Here is a 24,675-nt window from a genome sequence, read left to right on the forward strand (position 1 = left end):
GACTCTGGCACTGTCCAGATTGGCTCAGGAACTAGGCTGGGTCTGAATCAGCTGAAGGGTAGTTGTCAGGGTATCTAGCAATGAAGAGTGGCGATGGGGAACCACAGGAATCAGAGATAGGAAATGAAAAAGCCTGACAACCTGGATGACAGTGAACTACCATCCAGGCCTACAGGAAGTCACAGAATGATTTCTCAAGCTGTCCAAGCTACGGACGTGCCTTCAAAGAAGAAGGCATATCCCCATGCTGATTTCAGAAAATAAAGGTTTTGCAGCAAAAAAGACTAAAGTTAGACCTAGGGCTAATCTTTGCTGATGGGCATGAAAAATGCCAGGTGAGAAGAGGATGGAGATTTTGGAGTGTGGAATGGCAGGAGGGCTTACCTGTCTTCTGTTTTGGTTACAGCGATTACCTGTGGACACCCAGGCAACCCCATCAATGGCCTCACTCAGGGCAACCAGTTTAACCTCAACGATGTGGTCAAGTTTGTTTGCAACCCTGGGTATGTGGCTGAGGGCACTGCTAGGTCCCAGTGCCTGGCCAGCGGGCAGTGGAGCGACGTGCTGCCCACCTGCCGAAGTGAGTCACCCTTCTTCTCCCACTTCACCCCGGTGCTCTGCCATCTTTGGCTCAATAACCCATGAGCAGAAGCGGGTGAATTCAGTCCTCCATTATTTTGACACTATTTAGATAGGAAGACTGGGGGCAGAAAACAAAAAATGGGGACTTTCTCAACTCTTAGATACAGCCGAGTAAAATTGCGTCGTTGGTCATATCAGGAAAGCAAACGAAGTTTCACTCTTCAAAATAGAAATGGAAAACAATTCTTGTTTACATTTCATAGAACAAATAATTCATCGTTATCATATAAAGCCCATTCTTGATGAAAGAAAAAAACAGATGGCTTTAGATGAAAAATACAAAGCAAAGAGTCTATGGAGTGAGATGAAGCGGGAGGGGAGAGAAGAAACCAAGGACTCGAGGCAGGCTCTGTGTAGAGGATATTCCAGGCCCATCTGGACTATTTGGGAACTAGCTTCTAAAGTCTTTTCACAGCGGTAAAGGACAAAGGGAGCGTTCTACCTCCTACCAAGAATGCTCTGGCAGGCTCAGTGCCATCTCAGTGGAGAGTCAGAGCAGGTGAACACGAGCGAGCACAGCTCCAATCTGGAGGCTGATCAGGTCTTCACAGCCGTGAGGGCTGAGACTCCCTGGGACGATGGCTCCTTGTTGCAGTATTTAGGGTGTGCAGTGATTGGCTATGCAGTGTGTCACAAGTCATTTATAAGTAATATTAAAGGACCAAAATTTTCAAGTGATTTTTTTAAATAAATCAAGATACATTCACAACTAACCCTAAAGTAACATCCCTCTCTTAACATTTCAAGATGCCATTTTGAGTAAGAGAAGGTTCCAGAGAACACAGGGAAAGGCTGTGACCTTGTTTATGCCTGCCTTCCATTATCCATTTGGGCAGGAACGAGTTGAGAACTGCTGCTTTGGGTGTTGTCATTCCCACGTCCCCTTCTCCTCAAGAACTGTGCCCTATCTCCCCAACACAATGTCCTCTCTCTCCTGTAACTTCAGCTCCCATCCCCACCAACCCCTTCCCAGGCTGGGGTGAAATCCTTAGAAACTATGGCCTCCATTGCTGCTCCCCCACCAGCCCATTCTCTCTAGACAGGGTGACCTGTCTAAAATGCAAATCTGATCAAGTCACTCCGTTCCTGATTAAGATGCCTCCCCAGACTTCCCGCTGCCCTTAGGAGAACAGTACTGTCCTCCGCTGGTTTACTGGGCCCACGGGACCTGGCCCAGCCTCCTGTCCAGCCTCATTCTTCTCCACTTCCTCTGCCCCCAGCCTCGCTTCTGCATTGAGTCCCAGCCACACTGAACCTCTTCCATTTCCTCACACATACTCTATGCCCATGCACCCCCAAGGCACTTCCACACGGTTTCCTCCAATGCATTCTCCTCCGTCCTCCTCTCCACCCCCTCTTTGTCTGGGTGACTTTTACTCAAGCATCAAGAGTCAGCTTAAATGTTCCTTCTTCCGGGAAGCCTTTCCTGCTCCACCGCCTACACTGGGCTAGATGCTTTGCTTTGTGCTTTCAGAACATTCTCTGCTGCCCCTACCAGAGCACTTATCAAACAGGATAATTGCTTATTCGTCCTTTTCACTTTAGACCAGAAGTACTCAACTGGTGATGATTTTACCCATCCCCTCACCCCAACAGGGAACAAATGTCTAGAGACATTTTTGGTTTGTCACAACTGGAGAGCTTCTATTGGCGTCTAGTGGGTAGAGGCCAGGGATGCTTTTAAACATCCTACAAGGCACAGGACCACCGCCCACAACAAAGAATTATCAGCCCAAAATATCCATAGTGTCAAGGTGGAGAAACCCTACTCTAGACTGTAAATTCTGTGATATCCTTCTGCCCCGCACAATGCTGGGCACTCAATGTATCACAATAAATATTGTGAATGAATAAATACTACCTACTTGTTTTATGACACCAACCTCTCTGAGCCTCAGAGAAGTTCATCAAAGGTAAAAATACCTTATACTTTAAAAGCTTATCAAAGATTTAAAACACCTGTCACGCCCACCTCATTCAATGCATATGAGACTCAGGTAAGATAATGGATGTGAAAGTGTTTGGAAAGCGCAAGTACACATCATGGGTTATGAATAATATTGTCATTATTCTAAAATCTCACTCTGATTTTGAGTTAAGCTGCTTTGGAAACACTTTAACATTTAAAAGTCAAATTTATCCCCCAGGATATTAATCTCTCCATGAAATACTCATAAAAGTGATTAAAACAGTTCAAAAGAGCCCAACCCTTGTTCAAGTCAGCTCAGATGCATCAGTTTTGCAATTGACGAGCTTTGTTATGGGAGACACATTATGCTGGGGATCAGGCACACAGAAACGAGGCATTCATGCCCCAAAGGACTCGTGTATTCAAACAAATCACGATCTAAGCTGATAAACTCAGCAATAGAGGTTTGTGCAAGGGAGCACTGAGGAGGGAGAGGTTAACCAGTCTGGGAGGAGGTAGGAAGACTTCTCCAAGGAGGTGATGTCTAGTTGGACATGGAAGAATGAATCCCTTAACTAGGTAGTCAGGGTCGGGGAAGAAGTACAGCAACCTCAGGACCAGCTCACCCTCCCAGGCAAGATCTACTTTGTATTGCCTGTTTTGGTCTGGAAATTTTACTGTACTGGGACTACGTGGCTGTTTGGACTTCTGAATTCTCATTTGAAAGCATAAGAAAATCCTCACGTTCGGATCTCTGTGTCTAATTGTCCCGTTCCATTGCAGTCATCAACTGCACAGATCCTGGGCACCAAGAACACAGCATTCGTCAAGTCCATGCCAGCGGCCCACACAGGTTCAGCTATGGCACCACTGTGTCTTACCAATGCAGCCATGGCTTCTACCTCCTGGGCACCCCAGTGCTCAGCTGCCAGGGAGATGGCACGTGGGACCGTCCCCGCCCCCAGTGTCTCTGTAAGTAGACGTCATCTACTCAAAATGATCAACCATACAGACTGACGGGGTGGTTGATGTCAAAGAACAGTCCTCGTGTGTGTGTGTATGTGTGTGGGTGTGGGTGTGGGTGTGGGTGTGTGTGTGACATCACAATGATGGTCACTCTGGCTGCTCCTGGGCTGTCAGAGCCCTTCTTGGGCCCCTGTTGGGTTAGTTGCCGTATCAATCCGCGCGCTCTCTTTCTTCCTGGCTGGAGGCCTATTCCTTTTCCTCTCTAGTACTGCCACCAACCTCTGCAGCCTTTAGGGATCCCTTCCTTAGGAACTAGCAGCCTCATGGGACACTGTCTCCCGTTTGACTCCTTCCTTGTTTTTCCAGAAAGACAACACATGAACCCCTTTCCTTTGAAAGACTAAGGCAGAAATGCCACAGACTCTGGAGGGAGACCAACCTGGGTTTGAATTCTGACTTTGCTGCTACACAAGCTGTGTGGTTTGAGAGAAGTCCATTAACCTCTCGGAGCCTCCATTTCTTCATCTATAAAAATAACTAATACCTATTCCATAGGGTTATTAGAGGATTAAATGAGAAAACCCATGAAAAGTGCCTAGTATGGTATCTGCTACTCAGTAAACAATAACTGCTTAAATCATTAGTAAGAATAAATATGGAAACAACATGTAAAAAAAAGATGGAGGAGGTGCTCGGAATCCTGACCCCTGGTTGCTAGCCTCACACGTCCATATGAGAAAATCAGTCCCATGGTCTCCTGCTCTCTCTTCTTGTTCCTAAAGGTGAATCCTGAGGATAACCCTCTCTCCCATCTTCCTAGTAGGAGAGGTGAAGATGCAATCCAGAGAGATTAATGGGTATTGAGTTGTGGCCATTCAGTAGTCCACTTAACTTTGGTGGATCATATACATTTTGTAGACCCCCCGGTCTGATGACCCCATCTCTTTATGCCCTCGTACCTCTAGGTATGATAGAAGACTAGTACAGCCACTCACTGCCATATTTCCCTTGTTTGAGGACCCCAACCTGGCCATCCAGCCCCATTATGACTGACAGATTGTTTGGGGTTGGAAATGGACAGCTACCTTGTACAGTGGGGCCAGCTGAGATTCAGAGCGGTTGATGATTTCAAATTGTATCTTCTAGTAAAATGAAGCTTTTATCATAATAAAATGACCCTATCTATATTAACTTTTTACCCCAAAGCTTATTTTATCTGATTTGAATATTGACATTGATATAATTAATTAATATATAGTTATATTAATATAATTTATAACCAGCCTCCTTTGTTTAGTATTTGTGTATTTTTTATCATTTTACTTTTAACTGTTCTATATATATGTAAAAAGCATATAATTATGATGTTTTAGAACCTGACAATCTTTTCTTTCAACTTGAGGATTTAATCCCATTGGCATTTTTCTTCTTTTTTTTTTTTTAGTAAGACATAATTCACATACTGTAAAATTCACTCTCTTAAAGTTTATAATTCAGTGATTTTAATATATTCACAAAGTTGTGCAATCATCACCACTATCTAATTCCAGAGCATTTTCATCACCCCAAAAGGAAACCCTGTAGCAGTCACTTCCCATCCTTCACCACCACTCTATCCCGTGGTAACCATCAATCTACTTTCTTTCTATAAATTTGCCTATTCTGGACATTTCATATAAATGGAATTGTATGTGTGGCTTTTTGTGGCTTTTTTCCTTCCTAGCATGAGGTTTTCAAGGTTCATCCATGTTGTAGCATGTATCAGTACTTCATTTCTTTTTATGACTGAATACTATTCCATGTATAGATATACCACATTTTGTTTATCCATTCATCAGTTGATTGACACTTGAGTTGTTTCCACTTTTTGGCTATTATCAATAATGTTGCTTGTACATTTATGTACAAGTTTTTGTGTGAATAGATGTTGTCAGTTCTCTTGGGTATATACGTAGGAGTGGAATTGCTGGGTCATATGGTAACTCTATGTTTAACGTTTTGAAGTTAAGTGTTTTCTAAAGTGGCTACACCATTTTGCATTCCCACCAGCAGTGTATGAGAGTTCCGATTTCTCCACATCCTCACCTACACTTGCTATTGTCCATTTTCTCATTATAGCCATTCTAGTGGGTGTGAAGTGGACTCTCACTCTGGTTTTGATTTGAATTTCCCTAATCTAACAATATTGAACATCTTTCTATGTACTTACTGGTCATTTGTATCTCTTCTTTAGAGAAATATCTATTCAAATCTTTGCCCATTTTTTAATTGGATTGTTTGTCTTTGTATTGTTGAGTTTTAATAGTTCTTTATATATTCTGGATTCTGTACCCCATCAGATATATAATTTGCAAAATCTTTCTCCCATTCTGTGGATTATCTTTTCACTTTCCAGTTAATGTTCTTTGATACATAAAAGTTTTTAATTTTAATGAAGTCCAATTTATGTATTTTTTCTTTTGTTGCTTGTGCTTTTGGTAGAATATTTAAGAAACTGTTGCCTAATCCAATGTCACATCATAATCCAAGACCATGTCGTCTGTGAATAAGCATAGTTTATTTCTTCCTTTCCAACTTAGATGCCTTTTTTTTTTTTTTACTTAATTACCCTGGCTAGAGCTTCCAGTACAATGTTGGATAGAAATGGCAAAACAGACATTCTTGTCTTGTTCCTGGTCTTTGGAGAAAAGCTTTCAGTCTTTCACCACTAAAGATGATGTTAGCTTGAGGGTTTTGTAGATTCCCTTTATCAGATTGAGGAAGTTCCCTTCTATTCCTAGTTTGTTGAACGTTTTTATCATGAAAGGGTTTTGGATTCTGTCAAATGCTTTTTCTGCATCTATTAAGATGATCCTGTGGTTTTTATTCCCTCATTCTATTAATATAGTGTATTACGTTGATTGATTTTCATATGTTGAACCACTCTTGTGTTCCTGGAACAAATCACACTTGGTCATGGTATAATCCTTTCAATATGCTGCTGGATTTGGTTTGCTAGTATTTTGTTGAGGATTTTTGCAACTGTGTTCATAAGGGCTATTGGTCTGTAGTTTTTCTTTCCTTGTGATGTCTTTGGCTTTAGTATTAGGGTAATACCGGCCTTACAGAATGATTTGGGAAGTGTCCCTGTTCTATTTTTGGGAATAGTTTGAGAAACACTGGTATTATTTCTTCTTTAAAAATTTGGTAGCGGGCCGGCCCTGTAGCTTAGTGGTTAAGTGCACACACTCCACTACTGGCAGCCTGGGTTCAGATCCCAGGCGTGCACCGATGGACCGCTTCTCCAGCCATGCTGAGGCTGCGTCCCACATACAGCAACTAGAAGGACGTGCAACTATGACATACAACTATCTACTGGGGCTTTGGGGAAAAAAAGGAGGAGGATTGGCAATAGATGTTAGCTCAGAGCTGGTCTTCCTCAGCAAAAAGAGGAGGATTAGCATGGATGTTAGTGCAGGGCTGATCTTCCTCACAAAAAAAAAAAAATTGGTAGAATTCAACAGTGAAGTTATCTGGTCCTAGACTTTTCTTTGTTAAAAGTTTTTTGATTATTGATTGATTCTCTTTATTTGTTATAATTCTATTCAGATATTTCATTTCTTCTTGAGTCAGTTTCGGTAGTTTGTGTGTTTCTAGGAATTTGTTCATTTCATCTTGGTTATCTAATTTATTGGCATACAGATATGTATGTTGATAGTATTCTCCTATAATTCTTTTATTCCTGTAAGTTTGGTTGCAGTAGTGTTCCCACTTTCATTCCTGATTTTAGCAATTTGAATCATCTGTCTCTCTGCTTTCCTCTCTCCTCACCCCCATCAGACTAGTTACACACTTGTCAATTTTGTTGATCTTTTCAAAGAATCAACTTTTGGTTTAGTTTATTTTCTCTATTTTCTATTTCATTTGTCTCTGCTCTAATCTTTATTATTTCCTTTCTTCTGTTTGCTTTGGGTTTTGTTTGCTCTTCTTTTTCTAGTTTCTTAATGGAGAAGTTTAGGTTGTTGGTTTGAGATCTATTTTCTTTTTAATGTAGGCATTTATAGCTATAAATTCTCTTCTGAGCACTGCTTTCCCTGCATCTCATGAGTTTTGATATGTTGTTTTCATTTTTGTTCACCTTAAAATATTTTCTAATATATCTTCTGATTTCTTTTTTGACCCATTGGTTATTTAGGAGTGTGTTGTTTAATTTCCATTTATTTGTGAATTTTCCAAATTTCCTTCTGTTATTGATTTATAATTTCATTGCACTGTGTTTGAAGAACATACTTTGTATGATTTCAATCTTTTTAAATTCATGGAGACTTATTTTATGGCCTAACATATGGTCTGTCCTGGAGAATATTCCAGGTGCACTTGAGAAGAGTGTGTATTCTGCTGTTATTGGGTAGAGTGTTCTACAGATGAATGTTAGGGTTAGTTGGTTTATTGTGTTGTTCACTATACTTCCTTGTTGATCTTCTCTCTGGTTGTTCTATCCATAATTTAAAGTAAGGTGTTGAAATCTCATACTATTATTGTTGATTTGTCTATGTCTCCTAAGTCTGTTTTTGCTTTATGTATTTGGGTGCTATGTTGTTAGGTGCATATATGTTTATAATTGTTTTATCTTCTTAATAGATTGATCCTTTTATCATTATAAAATGTCCTTCTTGTATAATTTTTGTTTTAAAGTCTATCTTGTCTGATGTTAGGATAGCCACTCCAGCTCTTTTTTGGTAACTGTATGCATGGTACATCTTTTTCCATCTTTTTACTTTCAATCTATATGTGTCTTTGAATTTTAAGTGTGTGTCTCATAGCATATAGTTGGATCATGTTTTTTATCCATTTTGTTAGTATCTGCCTTTTATGTGTTTAATTCACATTTAATGTAATCACTGCCAAGGTAGGTTTTATATCTGCCACTTTGCTATTTATTTCATGTATCTTGTATATGTATCTTATGTATCTGCTGATTCTCACTCGTGAGAACTTGTTTCTCATGTGATTTATTATGTTTACATTGTGACCTCTTATTTGACTGATCTTAATCTATGGGAACCATGAATCGGGCTCTCAGTCTGGTAGAACCCAAAGTCTAAAAACAGGCTTGTCATTATCTCTCAAAAAATGGTTAATTCCTAGGGCTGGCCCCATGACATAGTGGTTAAGTTCTGTGCATTCCACTTCGGCAGAACTCGTCAGCCACGCTGTGGTGGCAACCCACATGTAAAGTAGAGGAAGATTGGCACAGATGTTAGCTCAGGGCTAATCTTCCTCAGGGGCAAAAAAAAAAAGATTAACTCTCAATAGTTGCTCATATTTTCTATTCTAGAAAGCCACTGGTCACCACTTTTTTTTCTCATTGGGATTTACAAGGTGCTGAACTCTACTTACACTAATTCCTGAGACCACCACATTAGGGACATAGAAACCAAAAGACAGAACAAACAGTTTCTTCTTTTCAGAGCAGGTTTTCCCAGGGCAAGCAATCAAGAAAGCAGTGTTTATGACTTACTCTGAATATGAGTTTCTGCAAGATTCCCAGAAAGGGGATACACTAACATCAGAACCCAATCAGCCTATCTACTTGTTGATGGGGAAAAATATAGAAGTTTTTCCCTAGTTTTGGTGAGCATATTTCAAAAACACCAGACCCTGAGTAACTTTTCCCTGGTTGTAAGGTTCTAGATCCCAGGTGTCTCCCAGTGAAACCATTTTCACTGATGTTTCATGATTATCATGACATTGTTTTAGTGGACTAACTGCATTTCTACTTCTGGAAGATCTAAGTACCTGTGAATAGGGTTGTGGCAAACTGTAGAGGACTTTACATATCGCCTGGTCAACCAAGTTAATGAAAAAATCAGCTGTTCCTTCCAGGTGAAGGCAAACTGCTTTAATTGGTATAGATGTGCAGGAATCAAGGAAAATGCATGGTCCAGGTCTATTATTGTATGTTGTTTCCCTGCTAAAGTGCTTTAGAAGCTCTGGAGTCTGGCTGGCCATTAGTACAACTCTCATGCTTGGGGTCTAGGAACCAGTGAGGGGGTTCTTTTCATTTTGCTGTGGGACTCAGCATGGCCCACACCCAACCATGATTTGCTGATTGGTATTATTATTTTTTGCTTAATTACAATTTTATACTTTTTCATTCCCCTTTTACATGTGTATTCTCTGTAATGCAAGAAATCTGCTAATATTAGGAGTACTAAATATCTATCTTGCCTATTATTATGTACACATTTAAACTTAATTTGCAGTTAGTAGCTAGAGAGCCACTGCAGAAGCTGGAATGATCCAAAGAGATCCCGTTTGGACATGGCATGAACATTAAAAACGTTTTAAAATTTTTTTATGTTGACAAATTGAGAAATACAGCAGCAGCTATTCCCCGTTTCTTTGTTCTTCACCTCCCTGATTTGTATGCAAATATACACTGAATGTAAGTTGTTTCTCTTTATTGTCATCATATATCCTTTTCTTGTTTTTGTTATCCACAGCAGCCAAATGGTATTGTCATTGTTTTATCTTTTGTCACAAACATTATTATTGTGTACTACTTCTTCCTTCTTTAAAAGAACAAACCACAGGAAGGGAATAAAACAATGAAGTATATTCCGGTTGCTAAATTTACAGACACACAAGTAGCCTAGATCAAACCAGTGACAAAAAAATAATTTCAGGCATTGCATATACTTTTTCAGAGATTATTAGATATTACCATAAAGTAACACTATGCTCAAATTTCCCAAAGAAAAAATTTAAAGCCAAATAATAACATCAGAAAAAACAGCCAGCTGCTATCACAGAAATCATTATGGGTAGCCAACATGTGTGTACATATATACACCAATAGACATAAACAAAATTGTTCTTATCAGCCTTATTCGTAAATGTCTAGAACTGGAAACAACCCAAATGTCCATCAACAGGAAATGGATAAATAAAATGTGGTATATTCACACAGTGGTGTGACAGTCAACCTTGAAGATGGCCTCAATGACCCCTACCTCATGGTATTCATGCTGTTATGTAGTATCCTCCTACATGGTACCCGGGTTGGTCTATGTGAAGTGGTGATGTGACGTCCTATGCTAGGTCATAAAAGACATTTCCACCTCCACCTTGCTTTCTTGGGTCAGTCACTTTAGAGGAAGCCAATCAAGCCTTCAGATGCCTGTAGCCACAGCCAACATCATAACTGCAATCTCATGAGGGATCTTGAGCTAGAACTACCCAGCTAAGCCATTCCCAAATTCCTGACCCTCAGAAACCAGAAGCAATAATAAATGCCTATTGTTGTCTAAGCTTTGGGGCAATTTGTTACACAGCAACAAATAGCTAATACAAATGTTACACTATATAGCAGGGTCAGCAAACTTTGGCTCATGGGCCAAATCTAGCCTATGGCCTGATTTTGTATGGCCCTTGAGCTAAGAATGGGATTTTTATATTTTTAAAGTATCATACAAAAGCAGGAAACAAAGAAGAATATGCAATGGACACTGGATATAGCCCACAAAGACTAAAATATTTACTATCTGGCCCCTTACAGAAAAGGTTTGCCAACCTCCTGTATATTACAATGATAATAAATTACTGATACACACAGCATAGACGAATATCATAGACATAATGTTGTGTGAAAGAAGCTAAATACAAAAGAATATGTAGTGTATGATTCCACTTATATAAAATTCAAAAGCAAGCAAACTAATTAATGGTATAAGAAGTAAGATAGCAGTTTACTTTGGGGAAGAGAAGGGGGTAGTGATAGGGAGAGGGCATAAGGGGGCTTCCGAGATGCTGGTGATGTTCTATTTCTTCATCTGGGTGGTGGTTACATGACTGTATTCACTTTGTAACAATTCATTATCCTGGACACTTATGTGTTTTTCTGTATGTATGCTGTATTTCCACTAAAAATAAGTTTATTAGAGAATGCAAATTGGACAATTTCTGGAAGTCCAAATATTTCTAATAAGCAATCATAGAATCATTTAAATTATAATTGGAAACTCCATTTCTTTCGGAAGGACAGAATTCACTGGTAGTATTAAAACAGTATTTCAGAAGGGAGTCAATTACAGTGCTTAGTACTGTGGCCTCTGGAGTCAGCCTGCCCTGGTTTCAAGAACTAATTCTACTGTAGAATAGGTCTGTCACCTTGAGTCAGTTCCTTTTCCTCACCAAGTCTCATTTTCCTCATCAGTAGGATGGAGATTAAAATGGTGCCTACCTCGTAGGGTTGTCTTAAGGAATAAATAGTATAATCCTTCAAGCTCATGGTATCAGTTATCCATTGCTGTGTAACAAACCATGTCAAAACTTAGTGGCTTAAAATAGCAACTGTTTTGGTTTTCTCACAATTCTGTAGGTCAGGAATTCAGGTAGGGCTTACCAGGTATATTACCCTGGGTTCACCAGAGAAACAGAACCAACAACAAATAAAATATAAATATATATATTTATATAGAATTAGCTCACACCATTTGGAGACTGAGAAGTCCTAAGATCTGCAGTTGGCAAGCTGGAGACTCAGGAGAGCAGATAATATAGTCCAGTCCAAGTTTGAAGGCCTGAGACGCAAGAGAACCAATAGTGTAAATTCCAGTCCAAGTCTGAGTCCAAAGGCAGGAGAAGACTGATGTCCCAGCTCAAAGACAGTCAGGCAGAGAGAATTCTCTCTTACTCCACTTTTTGTTCTACTCAGGCCTTTAAGAGATTGGATAAGGCCCACTCATATCGGGGAGGGCAATCTGCTTTACTCAGTCTACCTATTCAAATGTTAATCTTATTCAGAAATGCCCTCACAGAACAATGTTTGACCAAATATCTGAGCATCCTGTGGCCTGGTCAAGTTGACACATAAAATGAACCATCCCAGCAGGAGGACTCATCTGTGCCCCAGGCGGCTCAATTAGGACTGGAGGATCCAAGATGGCCTCACCTACATGTTTGGGGCCTTGATACTGGCCGTTCTTCTCCATGTGGCATCTCTCCTGGTAGCCACTCTCTCCAGCAGGATGGCTTGGTCTTCTTTACTTGGGGGCTGAGTTCCTAGCAAAAGAAGAAGTTATAAGATTTCTTAAAGCCAGAGCTCAGAATTCCTAAAACCTCATTCTACTACATTCTGTTGATCAAAGCAAGTCACAGGCCAGCTTGGATTCAAGGGAAGAGGAAATAATAGATTCCACCTCTTGGAGTGGGGGGAGTGACGTGCATGCACAGGGCTGGAAAGAATTGTGGTGACCAACTTTGCAGACAGTGTACTGCAGTCGACCTTGAGACCACCACAGTTCATATCCTTCCCATATGCAACATACAATTCCTCACCCTCAAGACCTCCAAAGTTGTATCCATCTTATTTTAGTTATCTATCGTGTAACAAATCACCCCTAAGTATTGTGGCTTAATGCAACAACCATTTTATTGCTTATGATTGGCAATTCAGGCAGAGTTTAGTGGAGACAGTGCATCTCTGCTCCACGTGTTATTGGCTGTTGTGACTCAGCTGGGCCTAGAAGATCCAAGAAGGCATCACTCACATGTCAGGTCCTGGCTATCAACTGGGGCATCATGATTGTTCTCCACATGATCCCTGTCTTCATGTGATTTCTTATCGTTTAGTAGTCTAGACCAGACTTCCTTATGTGGTAGCAATAATATTCCAAGAAAATGAAGGCAGGAGCTTCCAGGCCTCTTAGGCTGCAACAGGTCCAGTAACATTTCCACCACATTCCAGTGGTCAAAGCAAGTCACAAGGCCAGCCCAGATTCAAAGGGGAGGGTAAACAGTCTCCACGCCTTAATGGGAGGCATTGTTAGCAGTAGTCTCTGCAGACACTCTACCACAAGCACTTAGAACAGTGCTTGACATACATTAAGACCACAGTGAGAACTGGAGATACTCAAGACCTATTCATGCCATCCCTGTGCCTGGCCAAAATTCCATCATCAGGGTAGCATTGACCTACCCAGATTTTATTCCTTTGGTCACCTGTCCTAGTCACCATCTACGCCATGCCCTGTGCCCTTTCTGGATACAAGAAATTACTACAAGGATCTCCTCCCATACGCCAAGGTTTAGTCCATCCAAGTCATTATCATCTCTTCTTAAATTACTGCATTACCCACCTTGTTCTTGCTCCACTCTGGAATGTTCTCTACACAGTAGCCAGAATGATCTTGTTAAAATGTAACTCAGATCATATCACTCCAGTAGCCTCCCATCATGCTTATAATAAAATCCAAATTCTGTGCTATGATCTGGCTCCTAGCAACCTCTCCACCCATGCCTTCTTCCATTCCTTCCTTGCTCATTCTATTCCAGCAGCCCTGCTTTCTTGCCGTTCCTCAAACACACCAAGCTCATTCTGGCCTCTGGGCCTTTACGCCTGATGTTCCTTCCCTCAGAACACTCTTCCCCCAGATCTTGCATAGCTGGCCTCTTCCCATCACTCAAATCACTGCTCAAATGTCACCTCCTCAGAGAGATCTTCCCTGACCACTGTACTCAAAAATAGCCCCCTTCCACCCCTGAACACCTTTTCCTGATGCAGCTTTATTTTTCTTCATAGCACCCCCTAGAATTACTTTTTTCTTATTTATAGTCTCTCTTCTCCACTAGAATGTAAGCTCCGTGAGGGCATAGACTTTGTTCTCCCAAACGCATAAAACAGTGGCAGCACATATAATAGATACTCAATAAATATGTGTTGAATACAGGACAGAACCTGGGGCCCACCTGTAGCAAGAACAGGGGAAGGCAAAGCCTGGTGACATTGACAGCCCTGCCCTGCCCAGCCTGTACATCTCAACTCTGGTATTCTAACCTCATCACTGGTGTGCAGTTACACTTGGTGTTTCAGAAAGGGAACTTTCAGGCCAAAGGAGAAGGTCAGGGTCAATTGATGTGGGCAACTATAAGATGCAGTTGGAGAAGGACTTTAACTGACCCTCATTCTGGAATCTGTGGCCAATGCAGATAGTCCTAGGATGACAGATAGCCCATTTCGCCTTATGTATACTATGTGTACCACCTTCCTGCCAGAGATGTCTTGGGTATGTCCTACAGCAGTGAGGAAATAGGGAGGGGTGAGTGCAAGGGGCAGGAAAGGAAAGAAATGAATATTGTTGTGTACCTACTACACACTGAGCCATTTCGCAGGTAGTATCTCATGCAGCTCTTAAAACAACAGATATTAATCTTCATTTCACATGTATGGAAACTGTAGAGTGAGATGAGTGGGCATTGTCTGCTGATGTCAAGTGGGTGTGCTGGCAGGAAGTTGGCTTCAGTAGATACCCGAATTTCTCTTCTTCCCTGCCTGTCACTAGAGAAAGCGTAGCGTGTGTCCTGTGATGAGCATCTATCCCTGTGCAGAGTTACTGAGATGTTTGCTCTTCCCCACAGTGGTGTCCTGTGGCCATCCGGGCTCTCCACCCCATTCCCAGATGTCAGGGGACAGCTATACTGTGGGAGCGGTCGTGCGCTACAGTTGCACCGGCAAGCGGACTCTGGTGGGAAACGCCACCCGCGTGTGTGGGCTGGACGGACACTGGACAGGCTCCCTCCCCCACTGCTCAGGTATGGGGCTGGTGTGGGGGAACGGGCTCCAATGGAACACTTGGCTGGTGGGAGATGGACAAGCTCCCAAGGTGCAAGTGTGACAGATGGGCGAGAGGGAAGCAGACCTTTGAACCCTCATCCCATTCCTCCCAGGCAGAGAGCACAGCTTTCAGAGGTCCCAGCTGGACTTCAGCCCTTGATGGTCTGAGCCCAGCTTCATCCCCTCAGTCAGCTCCGGCTAAGCCCATACAGCCAAGAGATTGCACAACTAGGGAGGATACAAGTTTGTGAGGTCACCTGTGGCCAGAGTCCTGTGCAGACAATTGTTTCCACGAGTTCCTGGGACTAGTCCAAGGCTCCCTGTTGTTCAGCCCAGGTCCAAACCCACTCCTCTGTTCTTTCCTTCCCTGTTGGTGACTCCCAGGCCCCAGCCTGCCTCCCTGTTTTTCTTATCCCTGCTTCTCCCACTCGTCCTCTGTCCTGGTGGCCTATGGGTTACACTTCTTCTGCACTGCCCTAACACACCAGTCCCCAGACCTTTCCTGTTAATAAATGTTCTACTGTTGATCTCCATGAGAACACTGACAGATGTTATCAAAATAGTGAAGAAACTGCCAAAGCTCCCATGCCCATATTATACAAACCAGAAACTCATCTGTAATGTCATAACAATACAAAATATTTGAAATTGAATTGTCCCACCAATGATAGAAACCACCAAGCCAAAAACGAGCACCCTGCAGCTTTGTCTTCTCTGAGGTGAGCCTGCCTAGCCCCAGAAGGGATCCCCTAGGTATGTCTCCCCCAAGAAAGCAGCTGCTCAAGTAGCTTGTCGTGCCTCAGGGAACCCACTTTGGCATTGAAATTAACTCCTATCCCTGCCCACACCAGATCCCCTCCAGGGGTGAGGATCCTGACCTTCTAATATAGAAGGCTTCTCCTTGATGTGAGACCTCACCCACGAGATGTGCAGCTGCCCTTGCAGTTTGGGGTTTCCATACGATCCTATCTCCCAAAATTTAGGACACTGCCAGAATATTGAACCAAATACTAGTTAGGTCTCCCCAGAAATGAGAAATTCCCTAAGTACTGGCCACTGTTTCAAAGGGCTGTTGGCTGCCCAGGACAAATCCAGTCACATCACTCTATATTAACACCCAGGACTGTGGCCCCTCACCCCTGTTAATCTCGTTAATCACCCAGTTCATGAACTGGGCAGGACTAGGTATGAGCCACGGGGACTTCTTTAACTTGAACTAGAGGAAGCCCTGTTAATCAGGCCCCTAGCTTCGTTCTGTTTGGGCTTCTGATGGAAGTGACTTGGGGAGGATGGCATCAGGAGGACAAGGGTCATGTGTATTGAGGTCCCCTGAGTTATCCACAGAGCAAGTCCCAGGAGGACGAGGCATTCCCAAGAGTAAAGCATGCATTTCCCATCCATATGCCCATCCAAGCATGCATTTGTTCCAGTCTCTTCTGTCAATAATCCCTTTGCATAAAGCTCCTCCCTCTAGACACTTCTGTAGGACATTGGGCTAATGGTGTCCTTAAAGTCTATTTGATCTATTTTGGGGATCTTTGTTCTCCATGGGAAAGAGAAGTGCAGAGTAGAGGAGAAAGAAACCAGAAAGAAAGCCCTGAGCATCTCCTACCCGTTAGCATATGGAACCCAACCACACAGTCATTCTCCTGGCCCATGGCATGGAATCCAAAGTCTTTTCTCCCAAACTAATTTCCCTTCCTTGGAGTTGTGTTAGCAGAGGCTAGAAAATGACCTACTAGAAATATTACAGAAACAGTTCTTGTCTGGAGTAGAGAATTAAGCTAGAAAACCTCCAAAACCCCTTCGACCCTGAGAGTTCATAATTTTGTGACTTTCTAAGTACTGGTCCTGCTTGTGGAAGAAGGGACTCTTCCTTGGCTACATCAAAGGTCAATAGGGGAGACTTACAAACAAGCTAACACCTTGGTGGCATAAAAAAGTAAGAAGCAAGAAAAGAACCTTCAGAGGACATGGACTGTACTCACTAGGGGGTGTATTGCATTCAGCTGTATAAGCTCTGAGCCTGAGTATTCTGAGGAATAGTTAGTGGTCTCATTTCTCCTGTGTATCCATCAAGGATGACAGACACTTAGGAGACCAGAATCGTGGGCAGAGCTTTCCTGGAGACCTCTGAGGACAAGATCAGAAGGAAATCTATAAATGCTAAGGCTGAGGAATGAATGAATCTTAAATGCCTTAGATAAGAAAGTGGAAGATGAGAAGAATAGGAGATTAGGAAGTAATGCTAGGTGTGCGCTAGTGAGTAGAATATAATTCCTCCCTTCCTGAAACTTACAAATGTCATCTTCTGCAACAGCATCTCCTACCAGTCCTAAGAAATGAGCATTCAGGAGTTCCAGGGCCAAATTTGTGAGCCTCATTCTGTACATTCATGCACCCAGATGATGCATAACAAAATTTCCTGAGTCCTTGAGTCATAAGTCCCTGGGCCATCAGGGACATGCCAAGATTTCTAGCAGTTAAGACATATTTGGGGAAGTTCATTGCCCACCTCTTCAGTGTTGTCATCTTGCTGAAATACTTCTTCAGTAAAAGAGTCAACAGTTGCCATCTACCCCCGTGCCCCACACTGCAGTGGGGGCCATTCTGTCAGATAAGCACTTAGAACTGGCAAGCTCCACTCTCGAGCCTATTGTACGATAGTGCTGTCTCCAGTTGAGGTCAGCTGGCTAGTGTGGGAGTAGAGTACTCACCATTAGGGCTGCCTTCAAGGGGACCCAGTACTGCCTGTTGCATCAGCTACATCCTGGAAAACTTCAGAAGATAAGAAAACCTGGCCAAATGTCATGGGCCCTCTTTTTTTAAAAGTTTGAGTTGAAGGTTGAAGGAATCCCCCTTCCTTGGTAGGGAGCAGAATGGGCAACATGGGGTTATATTGTTCTCATAGTCTGAGACTAGACTCGAAAAGGATTTAATTCCAAGATTGAGAGGAAGAGACGTAAGTGGTAAATGGTGGGGTATACGTGACTTAAACATTTCTTTACTCCAACAAACTAAAAGCAGTCACTCAGATGTTACTATCTGATGCCCACACATGTGGGTTCTTGAGGAGATACATTCCATATCAGTTGGAAACTTTATCTTCTCATGCAGTTGCCATTTATGCGTTAATTTTCCTCTTCCTTCCTCATGCTAACCATGGCCTCGTCTGATCCAGTGATGTCTCTTATACATCTCTGTTTTATGAGATGTGCTGGTTCCCACAGGCACTAGATCTTGTGGCTTTGTCTCCTGTTCTCTACCCTCCTCCACCTCTTGGGTCCATTTGTACAATATCAGAACCCAGATAAATGCAGAAATGTAGCAAGAGGCAGGGGGGCAAAGAAAGAATGAAACCAGAGAGTCTAAAACATTTAATCTAGAGCTCACCTGTGTTGCATAATTTGCGAATAAGGAATCCTCAGTTGAAGGCCAAATCTCAGGATTCAAGCCGGGTTCTTGAGAAGGTGAAGCTATGCTAAGGAGTTCAGACTTTATCCTATAGGCAATGGGAAGCCAGTGGAGATGTTTCAGCAGGAAAGAAACAAGATCAGATGGTTGGTGGTTGTTCATCGTTAAGATGTGAGGTTAAATTGGAAGATGGGTCAGAGGGAGCGTTTCAGAGGAAGGGACGTTAGTTGGGAGGCTCTTGCAATAGTTCAGGCATCTGAGCTAAGACAGTGGAACTGGGAACGGAAAGGGTACAGAGTCGACAGATATTGGTGGAGAGAAGGTAAAAGGGAGCAGGATGAGATGTGGCCAGCCTGGACCACTGACATTCCACACTGGCCCAGGCCAAAGAACGAAGGCGTGATTTCCACCATAGAGTCTTCCCTCTGCCTTCTTTCTTCCTTTGCGGTGTGGTCCCCAGGACTCACCCGTGACCTCAGACCTTTGTGTTCTTTGATGACTGAGTACTAAGGCAGGAGTCTGGCCAGGGCTAGACACTCAGTTAGTTTTCACCTCCCTTATTCGTGGGGCCCACTGCCTCCCCTTAGCAATGGCCCAATACCTTTCTTCCTCCCAGTCCTCCACTCCCTTTCTTCCATGCTGAAAACAGCGGGGTTTGTTTGGTTCTGGTCTGCAGGAACCAGCGTGGGAATTTGTGGTGACCCTGGGATCCCAGCTCACGGCATCCGTTTAGGGGAGAGCTTTGCTCCGGGAAGTCTGATGCGCTTCAGCTGCGAAGCTGGCCACGCGCTCCGGGGATCGTCCGAGCGAACCTGTCAAGCCAACGGCTCATGGAGCGGCACGCAGCCTGAGTGTGGAGGTAATGTATGTGACCGTTCTGCTTTTCCCCTTTGCCTACCCCCAGGCTCTTCCCCTGCTTTCCTTCTCCCGAGCACCTGCCCTCACACTCACAGATAGAATCCACGGCCCCATTTAACCCTTGGCCTGGTGGATAGTGGTCATCAACAGGTAGTTCACGTTCATGCTCATTAGTAACCTAAAGGCAAACGTCTTTCCCACCCTCACCTAAGAAGGGAAGAAACCCGAAGAGACTAAGTTTAGCCCCTTTATTCATTTATTTCCTATGTAGTTTCAACAACAATGTGCCAAATACTGTAGTAGGTGCTGGGGACACAACGGTGACCGAGACAGACACACCTTGTCCTCTTGTAGCTTACAGTTTAAGGGAAGAGACGGTGTGAAACAAACATCCAAGATGCTAGAAGAAATACAAATCCAATTTTTTAAACCCTTCAAAAGTAATATAAGCCCTTAATGATGTTTCCTGAGATAGCCCCAGTGGGGAAAATTATATCTCTCCACACACTCCTAAATTTCTGAAACAGCTCTTTTTTTAAAACCTCTCTCCTCAGAGTCCAACTTTTTGTAGCTGCTCCCCAAATCTCTCTGTCTCTCCCTCTACAATACAGCCTGCACGGCACCCTCCTAGTTAGGAAGCAGTTTACCAGCTAAGAGTAAGATTGAGGGAGGAGATGTTGGAAGAGGGAGGAGACAATATGAAATCATCATCTAACCAGGGAGGCACGGGAATGGAATAGACAAATGTATAATTGCCAGGCAGCACCGGGGGCTCGCTAAGGCAGGAGGCCGTTAATTTAGAGTGAGCATAGTCAGTACTGGTCTGGGTTTTTGTTGAACCACGTTTTGCTACATAGGTGCAGGCACAGTGTAAGTGAAGCATTAGATGTAGGGTGGGGGGTTTTATCAGGCGACTAAGACACGCAGAAAGCAGCAAGGGAGATGAGAGGCTATACAGAGCAGTGATTATGATGGATCCTGGCATCTAAGCTGGATAAGGAGAGAGCAGGTTTATGAGTGGAGTAGGAGGCAGTGAAAAGTGGTAGGATCGAAGGATTAGAGGTCCCAATAGGACCAAAAAAATTCAGACCAGAGAACCAACCCCAGAGGTAATGAGCTGAAGAGATGAGAGGCAGTGGTTAGAGAGTGAGCCGTTTGGAACTGAGATTGTGGAGTAGTCCTGCAGAGCAAGAGGAAGTGTTCTGGCCCGTGATCAGGGGACACCTGCCCAGGAAATGATACAAATGGAGTCAGCGCCCTCTCCCACTTATGTGCCCGAAGTCCTGCCTTTCTAGGGGTGCTATTTGCAGAGCCAGTTTCTATAGAATTTTGTAGACATACCAAAAAAGGTTTCTAGTAGTGGGAGAGTGTATTGGCAAGAGGACAATTTAATATATTCTCAAACATCCCCTGTGACCCAGGTCCCCTTTCATGCCACCCAGATCCCAAGATGGAGTCAGTCACCGTGTCAGGAGTGTTCAGGGAACAGAAAGTGGGTGGCTAAGAGTTCGGACCTGGAAGTGAGTGTTTGGTGAAAAAGTGTGTATGTGTGTATGGGTACACAGCTCCTTGTGACTTCCCTTGACAGCTCCCACTTATCCTTCAAGGCTCTATTCAAATGCTTACCTCCAGCCCCAATAAGCTGCTTCCATGTTACTGCTTTTTTCCTTTCAAGTATAACACTTATTATATCACATTTTAATTCATCTATTTATAGGTAGGCTCTTAAGTTAGACTGAGCTCCTCAAGGGCAGGGGACATGACCTGGTCATCACTGCATTCCTGGCACCTAGGCAGCACAAGTACTTTTTGGATGGATGGATGTTAGGGCCTATCTGTTGTACTAATTATACGGGAACCATTTTGTAGATTTGACTTTGGGACCATGTAAATGTTGTGCATAGTTACAAAATTAAATTAAATTAAAGATTAGAAACAAGCAATCTCTAAATATCAGAATCAAAATGGAAACAAATGAACATAACTATGTATCAAGTTGGTGATTTAAGAACCCGTAGAATTATTTCAACTGACTTGAAAAAATGAAATTTGACTATGGCATATACATCATAAGGCAAAGTGAACTGCAATGAAATCTTAAACTATTTTCAGCAATCATATCATTAGTAATAATAGTGGTGTCACTATTCTGAAGCTATTACATATACAATACCATATATAGATAGATAGATAGAACAAATTAAAATTCTTAATTGTTATTAAGAACCAAGATCTTCAGCGTAAAAGAGATATAAAAATAAAGAGGTTAAGGAAAAATTCTACCTTAAATTTGGATTGGTAATATCAGTATAAACTCATAATGTATTTTCAATTTAAAAAGTTATTTTCCCAGCTCTGTCCAGTCTAAAAGTCTAGAATAGTGACCAGCTCAGTAGCAATGAGTACCCTTCATGCCCGGATTGTGGTCTCTCAATCTATTCTCCATTAAAAGGAGCCAGAGCTCTTTGGAGAAATGGCTAATTCCAGGACTGGGCAGAAAATATACAAGATGAACAGGTAACATATTGTCACTCCAGCAAGGAATCTACCAAAGACAAGTGGGGTCATGTCAAAGGAACTCAGGAGCCAACCTAAAGAGGCTCCCACTAGCCAAAGATGGGATAATTTGAACATCAATGAGAATAACAGTGGCAGTGGATGGAAACATAGTAAATAGGTTTAAATCCATGAGTTCAAATGATTTTTGGTCACCTTTGGAGCCTGCTAGGAAACCAACTCATTCTTCTGACATTTGATTAAAAAAAAATCAAGCATTATCTGGCCTTCCTGTACTAACTGTACTTCAGGGTTAGCAAATGTTTGATGATGGGCAAGTTCTTTATTAAAGAACTCTAGCTAATGCAGAAGGAATTGTAGAGTTAGAATATCACTATTTTCTATCCCTTAATGAAATAATGAATCTAGTCAACAATCATCAATTGCTGCTAAAACCATTAAGTGAAAAACTAATGGGAGGGCCGGCTCCGTGGCTTAGCAGTTAAGTGCGCGCGCTCCGCTGCTGGTGGCCCGCGTTCGGATCCCAGGCGCGCACTGACGCACCGCTTTTCCGGCCATGCTGAGGCCTCGTCCCACATACAGCAACTAGAAGGATGTGCAACTATGACATACAACTATCTACTGGGGCTTTGGGGAAGAAAAAAAGGAGGAGGATTGGCAATAGATGTTAGCTCAGAGCCGGTCTTCCTCAGCAAAAGGAGGAGGATTAGCACGGATGTTAGCTCAGGGCTGATCTCCCTCACCAAAAAAAAAAAAGGGAAAACTAATGGGAGTTTTATAAGGCCAGATTAGGCAGGCAAACCCGAACCCACTGATCAGCCTCAAGACCATGAACAAGGAAACAACCAGACATTCTGTGCCTCCTGATGCCATGCAACAGGAAGGATACCACCTGTGAAGTACCCTTGCCATAAAGTAGAACTTGACTATCGGAACTACAGGAGACAGAGGAACATATTGAACAATACCTCACTGGTGCAGTTAGAAAAATCCAGAAAGTGGGAAAGTCTACCAAATAAATGCCCTAGTTTCTGTAACAGATAAATTACAGGAGAGGAAACAGTAACTCAATGTGAAGAGTCTTAGCAACATGCCAACCAAATGTCATGTGTGGTCCTTATTTGGATGCTGATTCAAACAAATCAACTGTAAAAAGAGAAATTGAGACAATTGAGGAAAATTAAGCACTGATTGGATATTTGGTGATATTAAGCCACTGTTTAAAATTTTAGATGTGATAATAAAACATATAGTCTTTATTTTTTAGAAATTAGAAAAAATGTATACAGCTCTCTCCTTCCCTTCTGAGAATGAGAGGACCAGACATGGAAGCAGCACAAGAGGCATTTCAACCCACAGGGTCCTTTTGTAGCATGTGGTTTCCACTCTGGGCAGCTCTCAGTCCCCCAGGTGACGCCTGCCCTCGCTCTACTGAATAATGTGCTCTTTTGGCTTTCTAGTGATCTCTTGTGGGAACCCTGGGACTCCAAGCAATGCACGAGTCACGTTCAGTGATGGCCTGGTTTTCTCCAGCTCCATCGTCTATGAGTGTCGTGAGGGCTACTACGCCACAGGCCTGCTCAGCCGACACTGCTCGGTCAATGGCACCTGGACAGGCAGTGACCCGGAGTGCATAGGTGAGAGCCCAGCCCTCTTGGCTCCATGGCAAATGGTGGCCAAGGTGATCGGGCTCCTCCATGCCAAAGAAGGCTTGGAGATTGAGAAGATGGAAGATTGAGAAGGCTGGCTAGAGGGTGGGACTTGCCCCTGAATGAGAAGCATACAAATAGTCTCCACTTATTGAGCATGTACTGTGTGACAGCCACTGAGGCAAATGCTTTATTTAATATGCACTATGTCAGTTGATTCTCGCCACAACCCCATGAAGTAGCTACTATTAGCCCCACTTTACATATAAGATGACTGAGGCCAGAGAGATTAGGAGTATATATTTGCTTTTTCTTAGATGCTAGCCAGTTCCTTGGGCTTTCTTTTCTCTTTTAGCACAAACCCCCAGTGCTCAGCCTGATTCTCTTTCCACTTTAAAGCTGCTGCCATCCACCATCTCTGTTAGTCTGTCTGTCTCTTGGACCCGTCCCACCCTGGGCGAGCATGATGTAGCCTCACAACTCCCCTTTCTCACTCCTCTCAAGGGCAGCCCCAGATCCTTTTCCTTGGAAAGCGAGCACTGTGGGGCCTAGATGGAGGGAAGTGATAACGGAATCTAACAACATTCTTCCTTTCAAAGCCCTAGTCTGTGATTTCAGTCTCCATCTAAAACTGCACGTCAATTCACTTTTGTTCTGAGGCCAGAATTCACCAAACCCCACTCTCATGTGATACCATAACATAGGTATGACCATTGCATAGGTCATAAGACTCTGCTTCCAGGCATCTGGGCCTACGGAGGCCTCCTAGGCAGAGCAGCAGGTGGCAAGATGCGCCCCTCAGCAGACAAATTGTCTTATGTGGTCCATTAAGCATCTCAGGCCCTTCACCCTGGAAACCTCTCTCTCCCTGAGCCCAGCCTCATTTAGGAACTGAGCCCTCTGGGTACTTCCTCTTAGAGGGATAGGCTTTGAATAAGAAGGACGGGCTTCATAGCCCAAGTTGCAGGCTGCATACGGTTGGTGTGGGCAAGGACAGTGGAGGTGTGGGAGGGCCCTTGTAGTGAAACTTGGCTGAACGGACTTTAGAATGAGCAGCGCCCAGATGGGAGCCTGCGAGGAGACAAGACATCCCTGATCTGACAGTTTTCTGTCCTGGGCGTGAG

At 43.1% G+C, this 24,675-nt stretch overlaps 1 protein-coding gene across 2 annotated transcripts in view; it reads left to right on the top strand.

Annotated features, from left to right (window-relative positions):
* The window catches only part of CSMD2 (CUB and Sushi multiple domains 2), a 604,641-nt gene that overhangs the window by 553,929 nt on the left and 26,037 nt on the right, over nt 1–24,675 (top strand). For both annotated transcript variants that reach the window (XM_087446344.1, XM_087446345.1), the window contains exons 54-58: nt 407–580; nt 3,335–3,523; nt 14,918–15,091; nt 19,204–19,386; nt 23,363–23,539. In XM_087446344.1, the coding sequence (XP_087302470.1) occupies nt 407–580; nt 3,335–3,523; nt 14,918–15,091; nt 19,204–19,386; nt 23,363–23,539 (897 nt within the window). The remainder of the gene's footprint in view (nt 1–406; nt 581–3,334; nt 3,524–14,917; nt 15,092–19,203; nt 19,387–23,362; nt 23,540–24,675) is intronic.

Source organism: Ceratotherium simum, chromosome 22 (genome assembly GCF_057802395.1).
Source record: "Ceratotherium simum simum isolate JZ-2026a chromosome 22, ASM5780239v1, whole genome shotgun sequence".
NCBI classification, from domain to species: Eukaryota; Metazoa; Chordata; class Mammalia; order Perissodactyla; family Rhinocerotidae; genus Ceratotherium; species Ceratotherium simum.